Source organism: Centroberyx affinis, unplaced genomic scaffold (genome assembly GCF_046629955.1).
Source record: "Centroberyx affinis isolate AG114_WGS23_722 - 3 ecotype Tasmania unplaced genomic scaffold, CSIRO-AGI_Caff_v1 ptg004492l_1, whole genome shotgun sequence".
NCBI classification, from domain to species: Eukaryota; Metazoa; Chordata; class Actinopteri; order Beryciformes; family Berycidae; genus Centroberyx; species Centroberyx affinis.
In genome coordinates, this window is record NW_027282145.1 from 77,885 (window position 1) to 90,754 (window position 12,870).

Genomic DNA, 12,870 nt, shown 5'->3' on the forward strand with positions numbered 1-12,870 from the left:
GCATACTTGTTCTAAGACATGAAGTTAATAGCGTTTTCACTCAGATATTAACATGTACATGTAGATAAGGAATGTGAGAAACTAAAAGCTTAATATTTCATAACTACTCTGAACACAGATGGGAGTTTACATTTCCAAGAGTTTACATTTCCAAGGGTTCCAGCTGAAAAGATGTTGGTATCACATCCTTCATGGTAGCAAGGACCATTTGGGAGATTAACTCTCCAACTAAAGAGATTTCTGTGACTAGCAGCTTGTATTTTGCCTTACTACCCAGTTTAGAAATTCAGAAACACATACTTGAATGGTATTGTTCCTACATTGTTATATTTGACAGAAAACTCTGTCTGACCAAGTAACTAATGGTCAGTTCTCTGTTAGTTGTTGCAGTGGGTCTGATGTCAACCACTAAGCTGCATTCACATCGCTATTCTGTACATCCACTGCTGAAGAAATGAGCCTCTCTCTGGTTAGGTGTTGTTCAGCAAAGTGTTTATTATTATATCCAGTGCTAAACCTCGCGGTTTTGGACTACCTGCATTCCGTTACCTATTTGCATGGACCCGGCACCTGGTGGGTCATCACAATAGTTGACCCTTCTTTCTTTTCCCCTCCCTTCCAAAAATCTAACTGGCTCATTTCCATATGAAGACAGGTGTTTACCATATTAGAAAGTAGCAGCAAGCGCATAGTCATCACATCACACATGAGTGAGCTGAGTGTGTTATGGTAAACTTCAGACAGCGTCATGGCTAAAAGTTGAATTTGCTGTCTATATGTCCGCTGTGTGGACTATTTTGGAAAATTAGACAAGGTAAGCATGATTTTTCTTGTTTGTATTAGGTCTCTGCTGAGACAATAACATCTAAATTCACATTTGCATAGATGACTGCGAAACAGAAATTATTTGGAGTGTGGACCTGTAAGTCCCACAGTTAAATATGTGGGCAAGGATGCATTTCTTCCAGGTTTTAACATTACCTAAACCAAAAACTATCATGTTCATAAAATGACAACTCAAATGGCATTTTAAGGTCTTTATTGCAATTCTTTTAAGTGCAACTGACAAATTTCAACAACCAGGATAAAGAAACAGAGAGAAACAGAGAGAGAGAGAGAGAGAAACGGAGAGAAAGAGAGCAAGAGAGGGAAAGAGAAAGAGGGAGAGATAGAGACAAAGAGGAGTCCAAATCTGCTCCTGTTAAAAGGTACTTTTAAAGAACATGATGTAGAGTTCCAAAAAAAAAATAGCAAAGCATGTAACCCCTAATTGCTCCAGTTAAGCTCCCTAAGAGTACAACAACTACATGACTACCAAACATGAATTCTAAAAGTGATAGCCTGACATTTTGATTTTCTCCTTTCACCTTTAGGCACTTGTTCCATCAAGCTTAAAAAGAAAAATGAAAAAACATGTATATTCTGCCCATCAGTTAAGTCTCCTGTCAGGTGTTGTAACATTTCAATGATAAATGCTTTAATGCTAGCCATTCTGAGAGTGACTGAAGGATAAATGCAGAAACATTTCCTCCCATAATTCATTTCTCTGACAAAGAAAACAATAGCAACTGTAACAAATTAGAAGTTGACAAAGGTTAACAACAGCTAAAACACCCAAACAAGGGTAACAAGGTAAACTGCCTGCACATGAGCACGTGTCTGAGTGTGAGACTCTGTCCGATAGTTTCTGTCCATCCAAGTTCAAAAGAAGTTTTTGAAACACCTCAAGTGTATTGCAGACCGGTTGGGTAGCTCAGATCCAGAGCATAAATCAAACCAAGAAGCCTGGTGCAGGCACAGCCAACACTCGGAAGGCCGCTGAGCACCGTCACTCCCTCAACGATTACTCCCACATCTCGAGGATCCCCAGGACCATCTGCTCCTTCTCTCTCTCTCCACCAGGTCACAGTCCTTAAAGACACAGAACACAGCACAAAAACACTCAAGTTGAGCAAATATCTTTCTGGGCCCATAAAAGAGGTCAGCTGAACAGAATCTAACTCAAACAATTCCAAATTAAATAACTGAACAGAACAAACTGACCTAACAACAAAATTACACACTGAACATATACGTCAAAGATGCTCTATACACACAAGATGACGCATTACAAGCTGCGCCAGTGGTATGAAATGGTATACACTTCCTGTCTCCTAAGTGGCCGTTAAATAATCAAATTAATGTTCATCTCATTGAACCAAATGGTAATGTTAGGTGTGATGTCAAACAAAACAGAAATATTCAAATAATATTCCTACCATACCTCATTTTATGAGAGTTTTTAAGTAAAATTTGCTTGTCATCATCAATTTAGACAGCAGAAATGTGTGTCACGATATTAAAATATCTTCATATCATCACGATATGATTCCACTGAAAGACGATAAACGATAATATTGAATTATCGCCCAGCCCTAAAACAACATCTTCAATCAAACAGTTCTCCCCCATGACGTGGCGAGTAATGGTATCACCCAGGCCCGGCTCCCGGCTTCTTAAACCCACAGCTGCAGTTAACTAGTGCCGGGAAGTTCGAGTCTTTTTGTTGATTCGTTCATGTCGGGTCAGTACATCCTCAATGAATCGAACTTTAGAGTTTTTGAGCTTTTTCTTAGACGGGGCTATCTGGTTTTCATACAGCTCCAGGCAATGTCCTGTGTGCCTACACACTGAGTGTTGTACTCGTTTTAGGCCAGTAGAGGGCCAGAAATCCAATTCAATTACTGTTAATCGTTTCTATTTCATTATATTTTAGATGGTGACTTATGAAGTCATGCATGTCGGTAAATGTTAACAGTGTACAAAATCATACATTTATTTAAATTTCTTAGTAATATGGCTTAAGACAAAGTACAAGGTTAGTTACACCAAAAGGATAAACAACTACCAACCAAGCTGTAAACCGCAGCAGCGAGCCTACCTGAGCAGACACAGTATCCGCAGGCTGTCCGAGACAAGCAGCATGTCGAGCGTTCGATACTGCTGCCATGTCGAGTAGAGTTCCAGTTTTCAGTACCGGCACATGAACGACTCATTCAACAAAGCAGTCTCCTAAGTACGGCAAGCCCCGAGGGCAAAAACACAAGTTGGCACATGACACAAAACTATACAACCGCTCAATACAAGGACATACAGTAGTATACACAATAGGGTTGTTGTGATGGGCGGTGTTACCGGTGGCATACGGTCTTGGAGTCCACACCGGTGTTATTAGCCCCACACCGGGAATATCGTTATTTTGTATTTTGTAAAATAAAAGCACATATTCAGAGCCTCCATGTTCAAGTTAGGCTACTAAATGATAAACGGACATACTAACAACATACTGATCACTAATATCTGATCACTAATATGACAGATTAGGATGAATAGGATGAATTATTATAGTGACAGTAATGTGTCCAGTACAATCCAATGGTAGCCTAAAGAAGGGCAATATGCCAGAATCTGCCCTGCACTCGCATTAACTCCCTGAGTGTTGAGCAGTGTTATAAATCTCTGATTAAAAAGTGTTACCGTTTATAAATGCCGTTAACACAATTTGGAGAGGAATTTTAAGTTTCACTTTCATTGTAGTGACGGGTGCATCCCAAGTCTCTTATTTGATATTTCCTCACTCCTCGCTTGAACCGGAAGTCTTTCTGGTCCGCCATTTTGAAGGTTGTCCCAAAGCTCCTATTTGTGCTCCGAGGAGCGAGAATCGAGGAGGGATCTCTGAGGAGCTATGAGCGAGGATACACAAGAACAGCCTTTCCGGAAGACTTTCAGCTGAACGCCATGACGTTAATTACGTCATGACGTCGCTTCAGTAGTTTTATAAGCCGTTTTTTGAGCGTGTGCATCTTTGGAATCTTGCCAACTTTTCTCATCCAATTGGCTTTCACTGCCTGCTGACTCACGTTCTTCTTTATGACGCAACTGGAACTCCAGTAATCCTATAAAAGAGGCTGCTACAGCCACAGAAGCTCTATGTGGGCAAAGACGGTAAACGAGTAAGGCAGGAAGAGAGAGCAGCCATAGGATAGAGACAGGAGACCATTAGATACACTATTAGATACACTACTAGATACACTCCGACTATTGGAGGCTTCTGAAAGAGAAGGTTCTTCTGAAGACATGGAGAAGAAAGAACAGCTCCACGATGAGGAGACCATGGATCCCATCGAGCTAGCCAGGAAGTTGAAGGCGTGTGAGGCAGAGAAGGCGGGCCTCCGCCGAAACTACAAAGAACTGGCCTCCGAACACAAGGACCAAATACATGAAAATATGGGTCTGCAGCATCAGCTGAAGGCGCTCAGGAAAGAGATGGCCAAATGCAGACGCGAGCAGCCTAAGGCTGACAAGGACTATGAGTTCCTCCGCCGAGAGAACAAGGAGCTCCGTAGGAAAGTGAAGGACCAAGCCATCAAACTGGAGGCCAGCAAGAAGGAGGATATGGCCCTCCAGGATGACATGGAGTGGCCCTTTCCCAGATAGAGACGGCCTTTGGCAGACGTGAGCAGTCCATGGCAGTCAAGGAGAACGTGTGGGACCTCCGTGGGAAAATGAAGGAGCAGGCCAAGAAACTTGAGGCGTGCAAGAAGGAGAATATGGCCCTCCAGAAAGAATGGGAGCGGGCCAATAACCTTCAAGCAGAGGAGGAGCTCCGCAAAGAAGTAAAGCAGCAGGCCGTGAAACTCAAGGCCTGCGAGGAGGACGATATGGCTCTCAAGAAAGAACAGGAACGAGCCAGTAACCTGCAGGCAGAGAAAGAGGAGATCCTCCGCCGAGAGAACCAGAAGCTCCGCAAAGCAGCAAAGAAGCAGGCCATGAAACTGGAGGCCTGCGGGAAGGAGATTATGTCCCTCCAGAAAGACGAGGAGGGGCTCAGAGAGCAGGCCACTAACCTTCAGGAGATCCTCTGCCGAGAGGACGAGGAGCTCCGTAAGGAAATTAAGGAGTGGAAAGAGAAGCTCCAGAGTGCCCATGAGCGGGAGAACACTCATCGGCAGGAAATGGAGCAGATGAAAACGCTCCAGAAGGAGCTTGCCTTGATCACTGAAAAGCTGACTATTAGGCTCAAGGAACAGATTGAGGATAAGAAAGCCCTCCAAGAAAAAATTGATCTGAATCACAACCTTGAGAAAGAGAAGGCTTTGAGCCACCGTGAGCAGACCATGAGGCTCCAGGAGGTGGAGAGTCTGGTGAAGGCACTCCAAAAAGAAAATGAAGAGCTGAAAACGCTCCATGCAGAGGAGGCCCTGACCAACCAGAACCTCTCCATCGAGCTCAAGGCAGAGAAGGAGAAGATGGAGGAGCAGGCCGACAAGCTGAAGGCCGATGAGATGGAAGATGGAAAAAAACCCAAGAAGGCTTCCATGATGAGAAGATTCATCAAGCTCTTTACCCGTCAGAGGAAGGAAAACAAAAAGGAGGAGAGGATGGAGTCCGCTTGAGTTGCTTCAAGCGGACTAAGGCTTTCATAATGAGAAGATTCATCAAGCTCTTTACCCGTCAGGGGAAGGAGAAAAAAAAAGGAGAAGAAAAAGGAGAAGATGGAGTCCGCTTGAGTTGCTTCAAACCAAGAACCTCAGCACACTGACACCTGTGCTCACTCCCTCTCCTCTCTCCTCACCCACACACACCCTTACCCTACACCCTCTTCCAACCCACCATCCCCACACACACACCCCACCTCCTGACACCTCCTCCCCCCTTTTACCTTCTATTTTCCCTTAATAAAAGATATCACCTTTGATATCTTAAAAATAATGCACCGCCTGTATTGTTTTCATTCTGTAAGTGGCTCTACAGCCAACATTGTATGCAGAGGATTTAAGACATCTGGACATACAGTACAATGTATCAAAATATCAAAGCTGTCTTGGATCTATAGTTGTTTTTATGTTTTTATCGTATCAATTGTTTGTGTGGTTTTGCAATTTAAATGCTGTTGTCAAACTGAGTAATGAAAGTGTAACTGCTGTGGTACATTTACCTCATCCTGATGTCCCATCTGACATTTTAGTCAAAAATAAGTTAATAATATAATGCAGCTCTAAAACATGTCTTAAGTTCTGATGGTGGCTCATGTTTTGCCAGTTCAAATATGAAGAAGGCTAGCAAAAAGAAAACAAACAAAAAGAATGTGATACGAGAATTAAAAGTGTTGCACTCCAGCCAAAGCAGCTTTATTAGATCCACATTTAGTGTTGTATTGACGAGTCCAGGCCAACAGCTGCTGCTGTCCGGTGGGTGACAAGGAGATAATATTCCCTCTGATCAACTGTCTGGCACATCTGAATGGGCTTTCTCTGTGAACAGCAATAGAAACTCATTAGTTAAAAAGTTAGAAATGTGTGTGTCTGTGTACTTGGTGCCCATTTGTATACTCACAGCACTTGTAGAGAGTGTTGAGCCTGGCTTTGTCATTGTGGCTCATCTCCTTAGTGTTGCCAAAGGACACATTGGAGTTGGGGATGGGGATCATGGTGGGCTGGTTGTTCTTAGAGAAGGCATACCTGGAAGAAAGAGGACGGAAATGTCAATGATGAAAGCAGAGCTGAACTGAATATTCATGCATTTACAGTGTATTCATGTATATGTAAATGCAAGGCGAATTGTTCTGACTTGTGGTACTGCATGACAGAGTTGTAATCGTAGGGAGTGCCCTGGTTCAGGGTGGCAATCTTCCTGAAGTTGTGCTCCATTCCTAAAAACACAGAGGAAAAACATGAATGTTCTGTCTGGTTTTAATACAAGATTGTGATTCTGGACAGAAGGGACTCCAACTGCAAGAGAGGGATGCAAATAAGCTGCGGTGTGTGACTGTTTTTGTTACTGACAGTTAATGTCTCACAGTAGATTATAATTACTGCTGTCAAGCAATGATCACCTTTCCCACATAGGATCGGTGTTGTGCGAAAATTTCTATCCCCCTAACAAAACAAAATAATTTCAGTTTTGTGGATTTTGTTCGTTGTTCCTATCGCTGCCTTTTCAAATGGTAAAACAACATTTTAAATACAGGATTACAAGGAATGAAAGTAACCTATCGAAAGTAAGCTACCTAGTTATGTCGTAATGAACCAAGATCTCATTACCTGAAACCACATTATTAAGTGAATTTCCCTTAAAATAATTTCTTTGTCCAGTGCCAAAACACCAACACACACAGATGACAAAACAAGGACACACCGCCTGGGAAAACAAATTTTTTAGGGGAAACAAATTGTGGCATAGCACCAGATCAATGGCAACAATTTGGCAGAAATTTCAGTCCACTCTGCTGCAGCATATTTGTTTCCCTCTCTACGATGGAGTCCTAGAGTACAAACAGCAGTTACCGGACTGGACGTTCTGCAGCATGACCTTGATGTGGTTGTCCCTGTCGGAGCGGGTCTGTTCGTGGTTGAATCCCAGGGCGTGGAGCAGCTCATGCTGGACGGTACCGTGGTAAAGGCAGCCCCGGCGGGCCAGAGACACCACCTGCTTACCGCCGTGACGGCCGATGTAGGAGTAGCAGCTGGGGAGAATCATATTTTATACATAGAGGTAAGTTGGAGCAAGCTGCAGGCTGAAAACGGCTCTTAACCCGATCTCTGTTCGCTAGCGGCGGTTTCCTACCCGTTCTTGGACTCGATGCTCAGCCAGTCCCGGTCGCTGCTGCGGCTGGGTCTGAACCGGATGCAGGAGAACGAAGAGAAGGACTCCAGTCCACGGGTGATGATGGCCTTCTCACGGGAGGCTGGCAGGACGACACCACACAACATTATCAGGACTAGTAGTAGTAAGAGCAAATTGTCTTTTAAAAGGGTAATAATTAAGAGCTTTGCTGCCCCACAACACAAAATGACCATAATATATCTGTGGGGTTGATAGGGTTCACTACAATCAGTACCAATGATTCAACGATTACTTGACCAACTACTGAGATTTCTAGCTTTCAAGACTCACTTTCTGGCCAGTATTCTGTATTGGAACAAAAACTCCCCACCCACTGAGATTTGAAGACACTCCTAATTGCAATTTCTACAGGTCACCAATAGAGGTCGATAAAGGTCATTTACTTAAAGCCCCTTTAAAAACAGGATGAAACACCTGTTTTTCAAGAATAAAACAGGTAGACCTAAGGTGTGTTTCAATGTGTTTTTAATTACTGATTGTATTGTTGTCTTTTGTCATGACTGTATAGTATCTGCTTCTTTTATTTTTACGTTTTCTCTTTTCTCAAGACAGACACAAAAGTCAGTTTCAGGTTCTGCTCATTATGTTGAAAAGATTACATAAACAGCATGTTAATATAACACAACCAGATATTGAACTGTTTATAATCCAGTTTCAAAATTCTACTTGTATCATTTTGTGAGATCGGGACATAAATGTCTGTCTAACATCAGTTCAAAAAAGTTTCCAAAGCTGTATATGATTTTTTAACATGCTATAATATTACATTGTTAAAGTTTGTGCCTGTTTGGCTTGACGTTGAACTTAGCCAGCAGCAACAGCTGGAATGGGCTAGGCCTAGTAAAGCACCACATTCCCAAAGAAAGCCTCTGACTCACTGTGGGCCTACAGCTGACACTTACAGAAGTGACTGGCGATGTGGTAGGGAATGTAGACCTTCCCATCAGTCCACTTCCCCCACATGCAGCCTCGGGAGGTGCAGGGATCAGCATTTTTCTCAGCCTCGTTGTCGACAGCAATGTCCCCTCCGATCAGGATGGGATCATTAAAGGCCGGGACTGAAACACATCATACACACATTAACCTTAAAGTTCAAACAGTGCTGCACTACTGCTAATAATAATAATAATAATAAGATGAAACGTTAAGGGGGGAATTGGGTCATTGCAGCAAAATAGTAACAGGAGAAATACATAAGAATGGGGGAAATGAGGAGTATTAAACATAATGCAGCTGACAATTACAACACAAGAAAGTATTATGTAGAAATACATGTATGAAAGTATGAAATATCTCAGTAACAGCATGTATGCAGGGTGTACAAATACTACTATGACTACTAATACTACTAGTAGTACTGCTACTACTACTGCAACTACTGCTACTACTGTTAAAACAAAATTACTACTACTAGTAACTACCAATAACAATAATAATGATGATAATAATAATAATAATATAGATGTTCACTAGGTTGTATAGACATAAGAAGTTGTTGTGTGTGTGTATTTATTTGTGTCAGGTCTGGTGTGTATGAATCTCACCAAGATTACTGTTAGCTCTCTCCAGAAGGTCAGAGACAGAAAGCTCCCCTGAATCCTCCTCCTCCTCCACCATATTCTCTGCTCAACAGCATCAACAACAAGACAATTTCACTTTGCATATTATGTACAGTATATACTGTATATCAATAATGATGTTGTGCATCATGAGAATGGAGCAGATCAATAGAATGGATTATGTACCTGCCTGCAGATTCAACATGGGAGTAGGGAAGAAAAAATAAACACATATTAGAAATGTTTTTAACTACTACTTAAGTAGTAGTTAAAAGGTAAAGAGTCATATAATTCAGTTTTCATTTTTCAAAAGTGTTTTCAAGTGACATTTTCCAATTAAGACTTTCAGACTTTAAAAGAGAAGAGGTTAGGAAATACACTTTCAGGTAACATTTACACTTTACATACATGCATACAATGGACTAACAACACCAACTCCCCCAAATTATTGTAGCACTTATAAGATCTTTTGAAAGGTGGTGTAAAGACTTTGCACAGAGTTTGGCCATTCAGAATGTCATTGCCGCAAGTCCGACTTCAATAAGTCATGCTGTTCATGACTTATCAAAGTGTTTATGTGCAACATGCCAAATGATAAAACATCACATTGTGCTGTCATATTATTGTTCCCATTAGATTATGATATAGTGGATCCAATATAAGTCCTACCTCATCCTCTGCCCAGCAGCAGGCAGACAGCAACAGCAGAGCCAAAGCGGTGAACCTGAAAACAGACATGTTGACCATCCCAGTAGACCTGCAGGAGATAGACAAGAATCAGCCACAGCTTCACATCATATGAAGCCTACCTACACATACAGAGAGAGATGAAGACTGATAGACAACCACCAGACTGGGCCAGACATGACGGCTTACCACACAGAAATGCACGAGTAGGGAAAACTCAAAGCGCAACCTCAAAATTAAACTAATGTGCTTACCAAAAAAAAAAACTAATTTAGGCCTGGGGGAGGATGAGAAAAGACAGCCAGACAGCTAAATCTGTCCACACTGAGATAAAGCTCCTAACTCCTCTCTCACAAATTCATCATTGCTTTTAGCTGCATACATTTGCTGCTGAACTTACCCTGGATCCTCTGCGAAAACGGTGTCAGGACTGAAGCTCAGAGGTTTTATACTATGCCGATCCAAGTCGGTGAGCCCAAATATGGATTATCTGAGTGCTCAGGAAACTAAAGAATCATTTGGAAAGTCCTCCATACCCATGAAGGTGGGAAGTGGACATATGTTCTGCCATTTGGCGCCATACTGTATAGAACACACACAATATTGATGATACTTCTAATATAAAAAAAATAGATTTGGCAACTTCCAATGTTATGTCTGGCTCATGTTTCCCTCCATCATTTATTTCCATGGTGTATGATTATTTCCATTGTTTATTCTGTTGTGCATTGAGTCTTCAGTAAAGATATTAATTAATTTCATTTTTACTGACACACACCATTCGTTTTATTTAGATTTGATGAATGTAACCATATAATGTATGTGTTTGTTTCAGCTTCTATCATTCATCAATGTGATAACAGAGGTGATCTTAGAGTATGACACATACCTTTACATGCTTCAAAAATGACCAAAAAGGTTGTTTTTTTTACATGTGTGTGGGAGTGGACATATGTGCTGAGTATGGCATTCAGAGCAAAGTTAACATAGGCTTGTCAACTATATGCTACAGTGTAGGCTTTTGATAATCTGTGTCTGTTTATCTAGCATCTTAACTGCACTGTGTACATGAAGGCCACCTGAGTCAGTGGGAATAACAGGGAACATTTAAGACTCTTGTGTAGGTTTGGATAACCTGGTACAATCAGTTTTCTCTTGCCCTGGGATCAAGGCTCATAAATATCTAAGTCACTTATGGGGATACAAAAGGAACAGGTTTTCAACTCATTCTGGGTCCTGACTCACAAATACAGAAACACTGATCTGGCCTAAAACCTAAAACCACCAGGTGGAGCTTTAAGTATAAAGGTTGCCCATATCTAAGAGACCCAGAGCAATCAAATAATGCTAAAATTGACAAGAAAAGATCAAGAGAAATGATGACAAGCAGAATTGAAGTTAGAATAATAGGCGGTCTTGAGGCAGGGGTTAAGATATGTGAAAATAATTTTTTTAATAGAGATATTTCATCAAGTCTTAAAGCAATCATTCACAGAAGCGTATAACTGCAATACTGCAACAACTTACACTTTTCGTATCTAATTATGGCAGCAAAAAATCTATATAATCTGATATATTTTTCCTAATTTAGCCTACAGCAAAATTTGAATTGCATTACAGCTTAAGCATATGATGCGCTCTAATTTCTTGAGTTTTGATTGTTGGTAAAAAGCTGCACAAATCTGTGGACTGCCTCATTTCTTCTTGATTATTCAGTTGGATCGTCCTGTTGGAAAGAGAGGAAAATGCCATTCATACATAAGTATGAAACACGCAAACACTCACACAGGCATGCACACATGTAGAAGTGGTAAGCCTTTGAATTACAGCTATCTCATTTCAGAAACTACAGTGCAATTTCACTATAAGAAAATATTATCTCTGATCAAATATGTGTCAATAAACAAAAACTACTGGTAATGTAAAGATATGGAAACTTAGCAGCGGCTTCCTCTCCATTTGTGATGGTTTATTTGCTTCAAGAAGTAACCAAAAATGCAACACTCTGTCCAGGAAATGTTCAGCTAGGTTCAGTTTAATGCTATTCTTTACCTCTGTGTAATTTACTCTGTCAGAACAGAAATAGGAAGCTTTAAAAGGTGTTGGTGTCTGTGGTGTACATAGAAAAATAGATAACACACTCAAAACTACAAATCCAGCCCTTACACTTGTTTGCATATCATCATACAATATAGCTTCTTCACTTAGGTCCAGGTCAGTCACAGGGGCAGTTGTATCTGACAAGATGAATTAAACCAGAAAGCCAAAATCATGAATGCTGTTTGCTTTCTTTACAGTATTGTTGCAAACTTTTTTTTTTCCTTCTAGGTCTATGTGTACTAGTCTTTATATTGTAGGTAGCCTATTGTTGGTGCTGCAGGCAGGTAGCTAGGTACCTAGGTAAGCTCGCTAGCAAGGAAGGTAGGTAGGTAGCTAGCTAGCTAGCTAGGTTGGTGGACAGGTAGAAAAGTAGGTTGGTAGGTAGGAAGATAGACTGTGGGTGGTTAGATAGGTAGGTGAGTAAATTGGTAGGTAGATAATTAGTAAAGTTGGGAAAAGGTAAGTAGATACAGTAGGTGTCTAGCTAGGAATGATAGCTACGTACTGCAGCCATAGAGGCGGTTAACCCTGACGATGTCAGTAGCACTCATCTCTTCGGCCCTGCCGATGACTACATTCTCGTCGGGGATTGGCACGATGGTCGGCTGCCTGTTCCTAGAGAAGGCAAACCTGCAGCACAAACACAGTCAATACACAGGGCTGATACTATTGGTTAAACTGTGCAGCTGACACCAGTATTACTGTGCGTCCACACTAGTGACATGAACAACAATGAATGAACAGGTTCATTCAATTCCTATAAAGCTGAGCCAATCAGAATTACAACATTTCTTTGGTTCCCTACTAATATGATTTTGTTTCATGAACAATAGTTCTGCCTGATGGACAAAAAAGTATA

General features: G+C 41.4%; 1 protein-coding gene and 1 long non-coding RNA gene across 2 annotated transcripts; both read right to left on the reverse strand.

Moving 5' to 3' along the window:
* Window positions 1–6,164: 6,164 nt before the first annotated feature.
* Window positions 6,165–9,962, reverse strand: LOC139665228 (hatching enzyme 1.2-like). The gene is made up of 9 exons (XM_071544221.1): window positions 9,894–9,962; window positions 9,568–9,574; window positions 9,210–9,290; window positions 8,568–8,723; window positions 7,606–7,726; window positions 7,326–7,504; window positions 6,610–6,691; window positions 6,376–6,500; window positions 6,165–6,293 (listed from the first exon to the last, which is right to left on the reverse strand). Coding segments are annotated over exons 1-9 (822 nt in total). The 3' UTR covers window positions 6,165–6,291.
* A 1,413-nt stretch (window positions 9,963–11,375) lies between these two features.
* LOC139665222 (uncharacterized) lies at window positions 11,376–12,643 on the reverse strand. The gene is made up of 3 exons (XR_011696867.1): window positions 12,517–12,643; window positions 12,078–12,148; window positions 11,376–11,637 (listed from the first exon to the last, which is right to left on the reverse strand). It is a non-coding gene; the product is annotated as an uncharacterized lncRNA (long non-coding RNA).
* Between the last annotated feature and the right edge of the window lie 227 nt (window positions 12,644–12,870).

Bases quoted from the DNA above. Each gene is read 5' to 3' on its own strand.
- LOC139665228 (XM_071544221.1), bottom strand. From the start codon at position 9,962: ATGTCTGTTTTCAGGTTCACCGCTTTGGCTCTGCTGTTGCTGTCTGCC. The intron at 8,724-9,209 runs GTGAGATTCATA...GATGTGTTTCAG, and splicing joins GAGAGCTAACAGTAATCTTG to TCCCGGCCTTTAATGATCCC. The intron at 7,505-7,605 runs GTAGGAAACCGC...GATTCTCCCCAG, and splicing joins AGCATCGAGTCCAAGAACGG to CTGCTACTCCTACATCGGCC.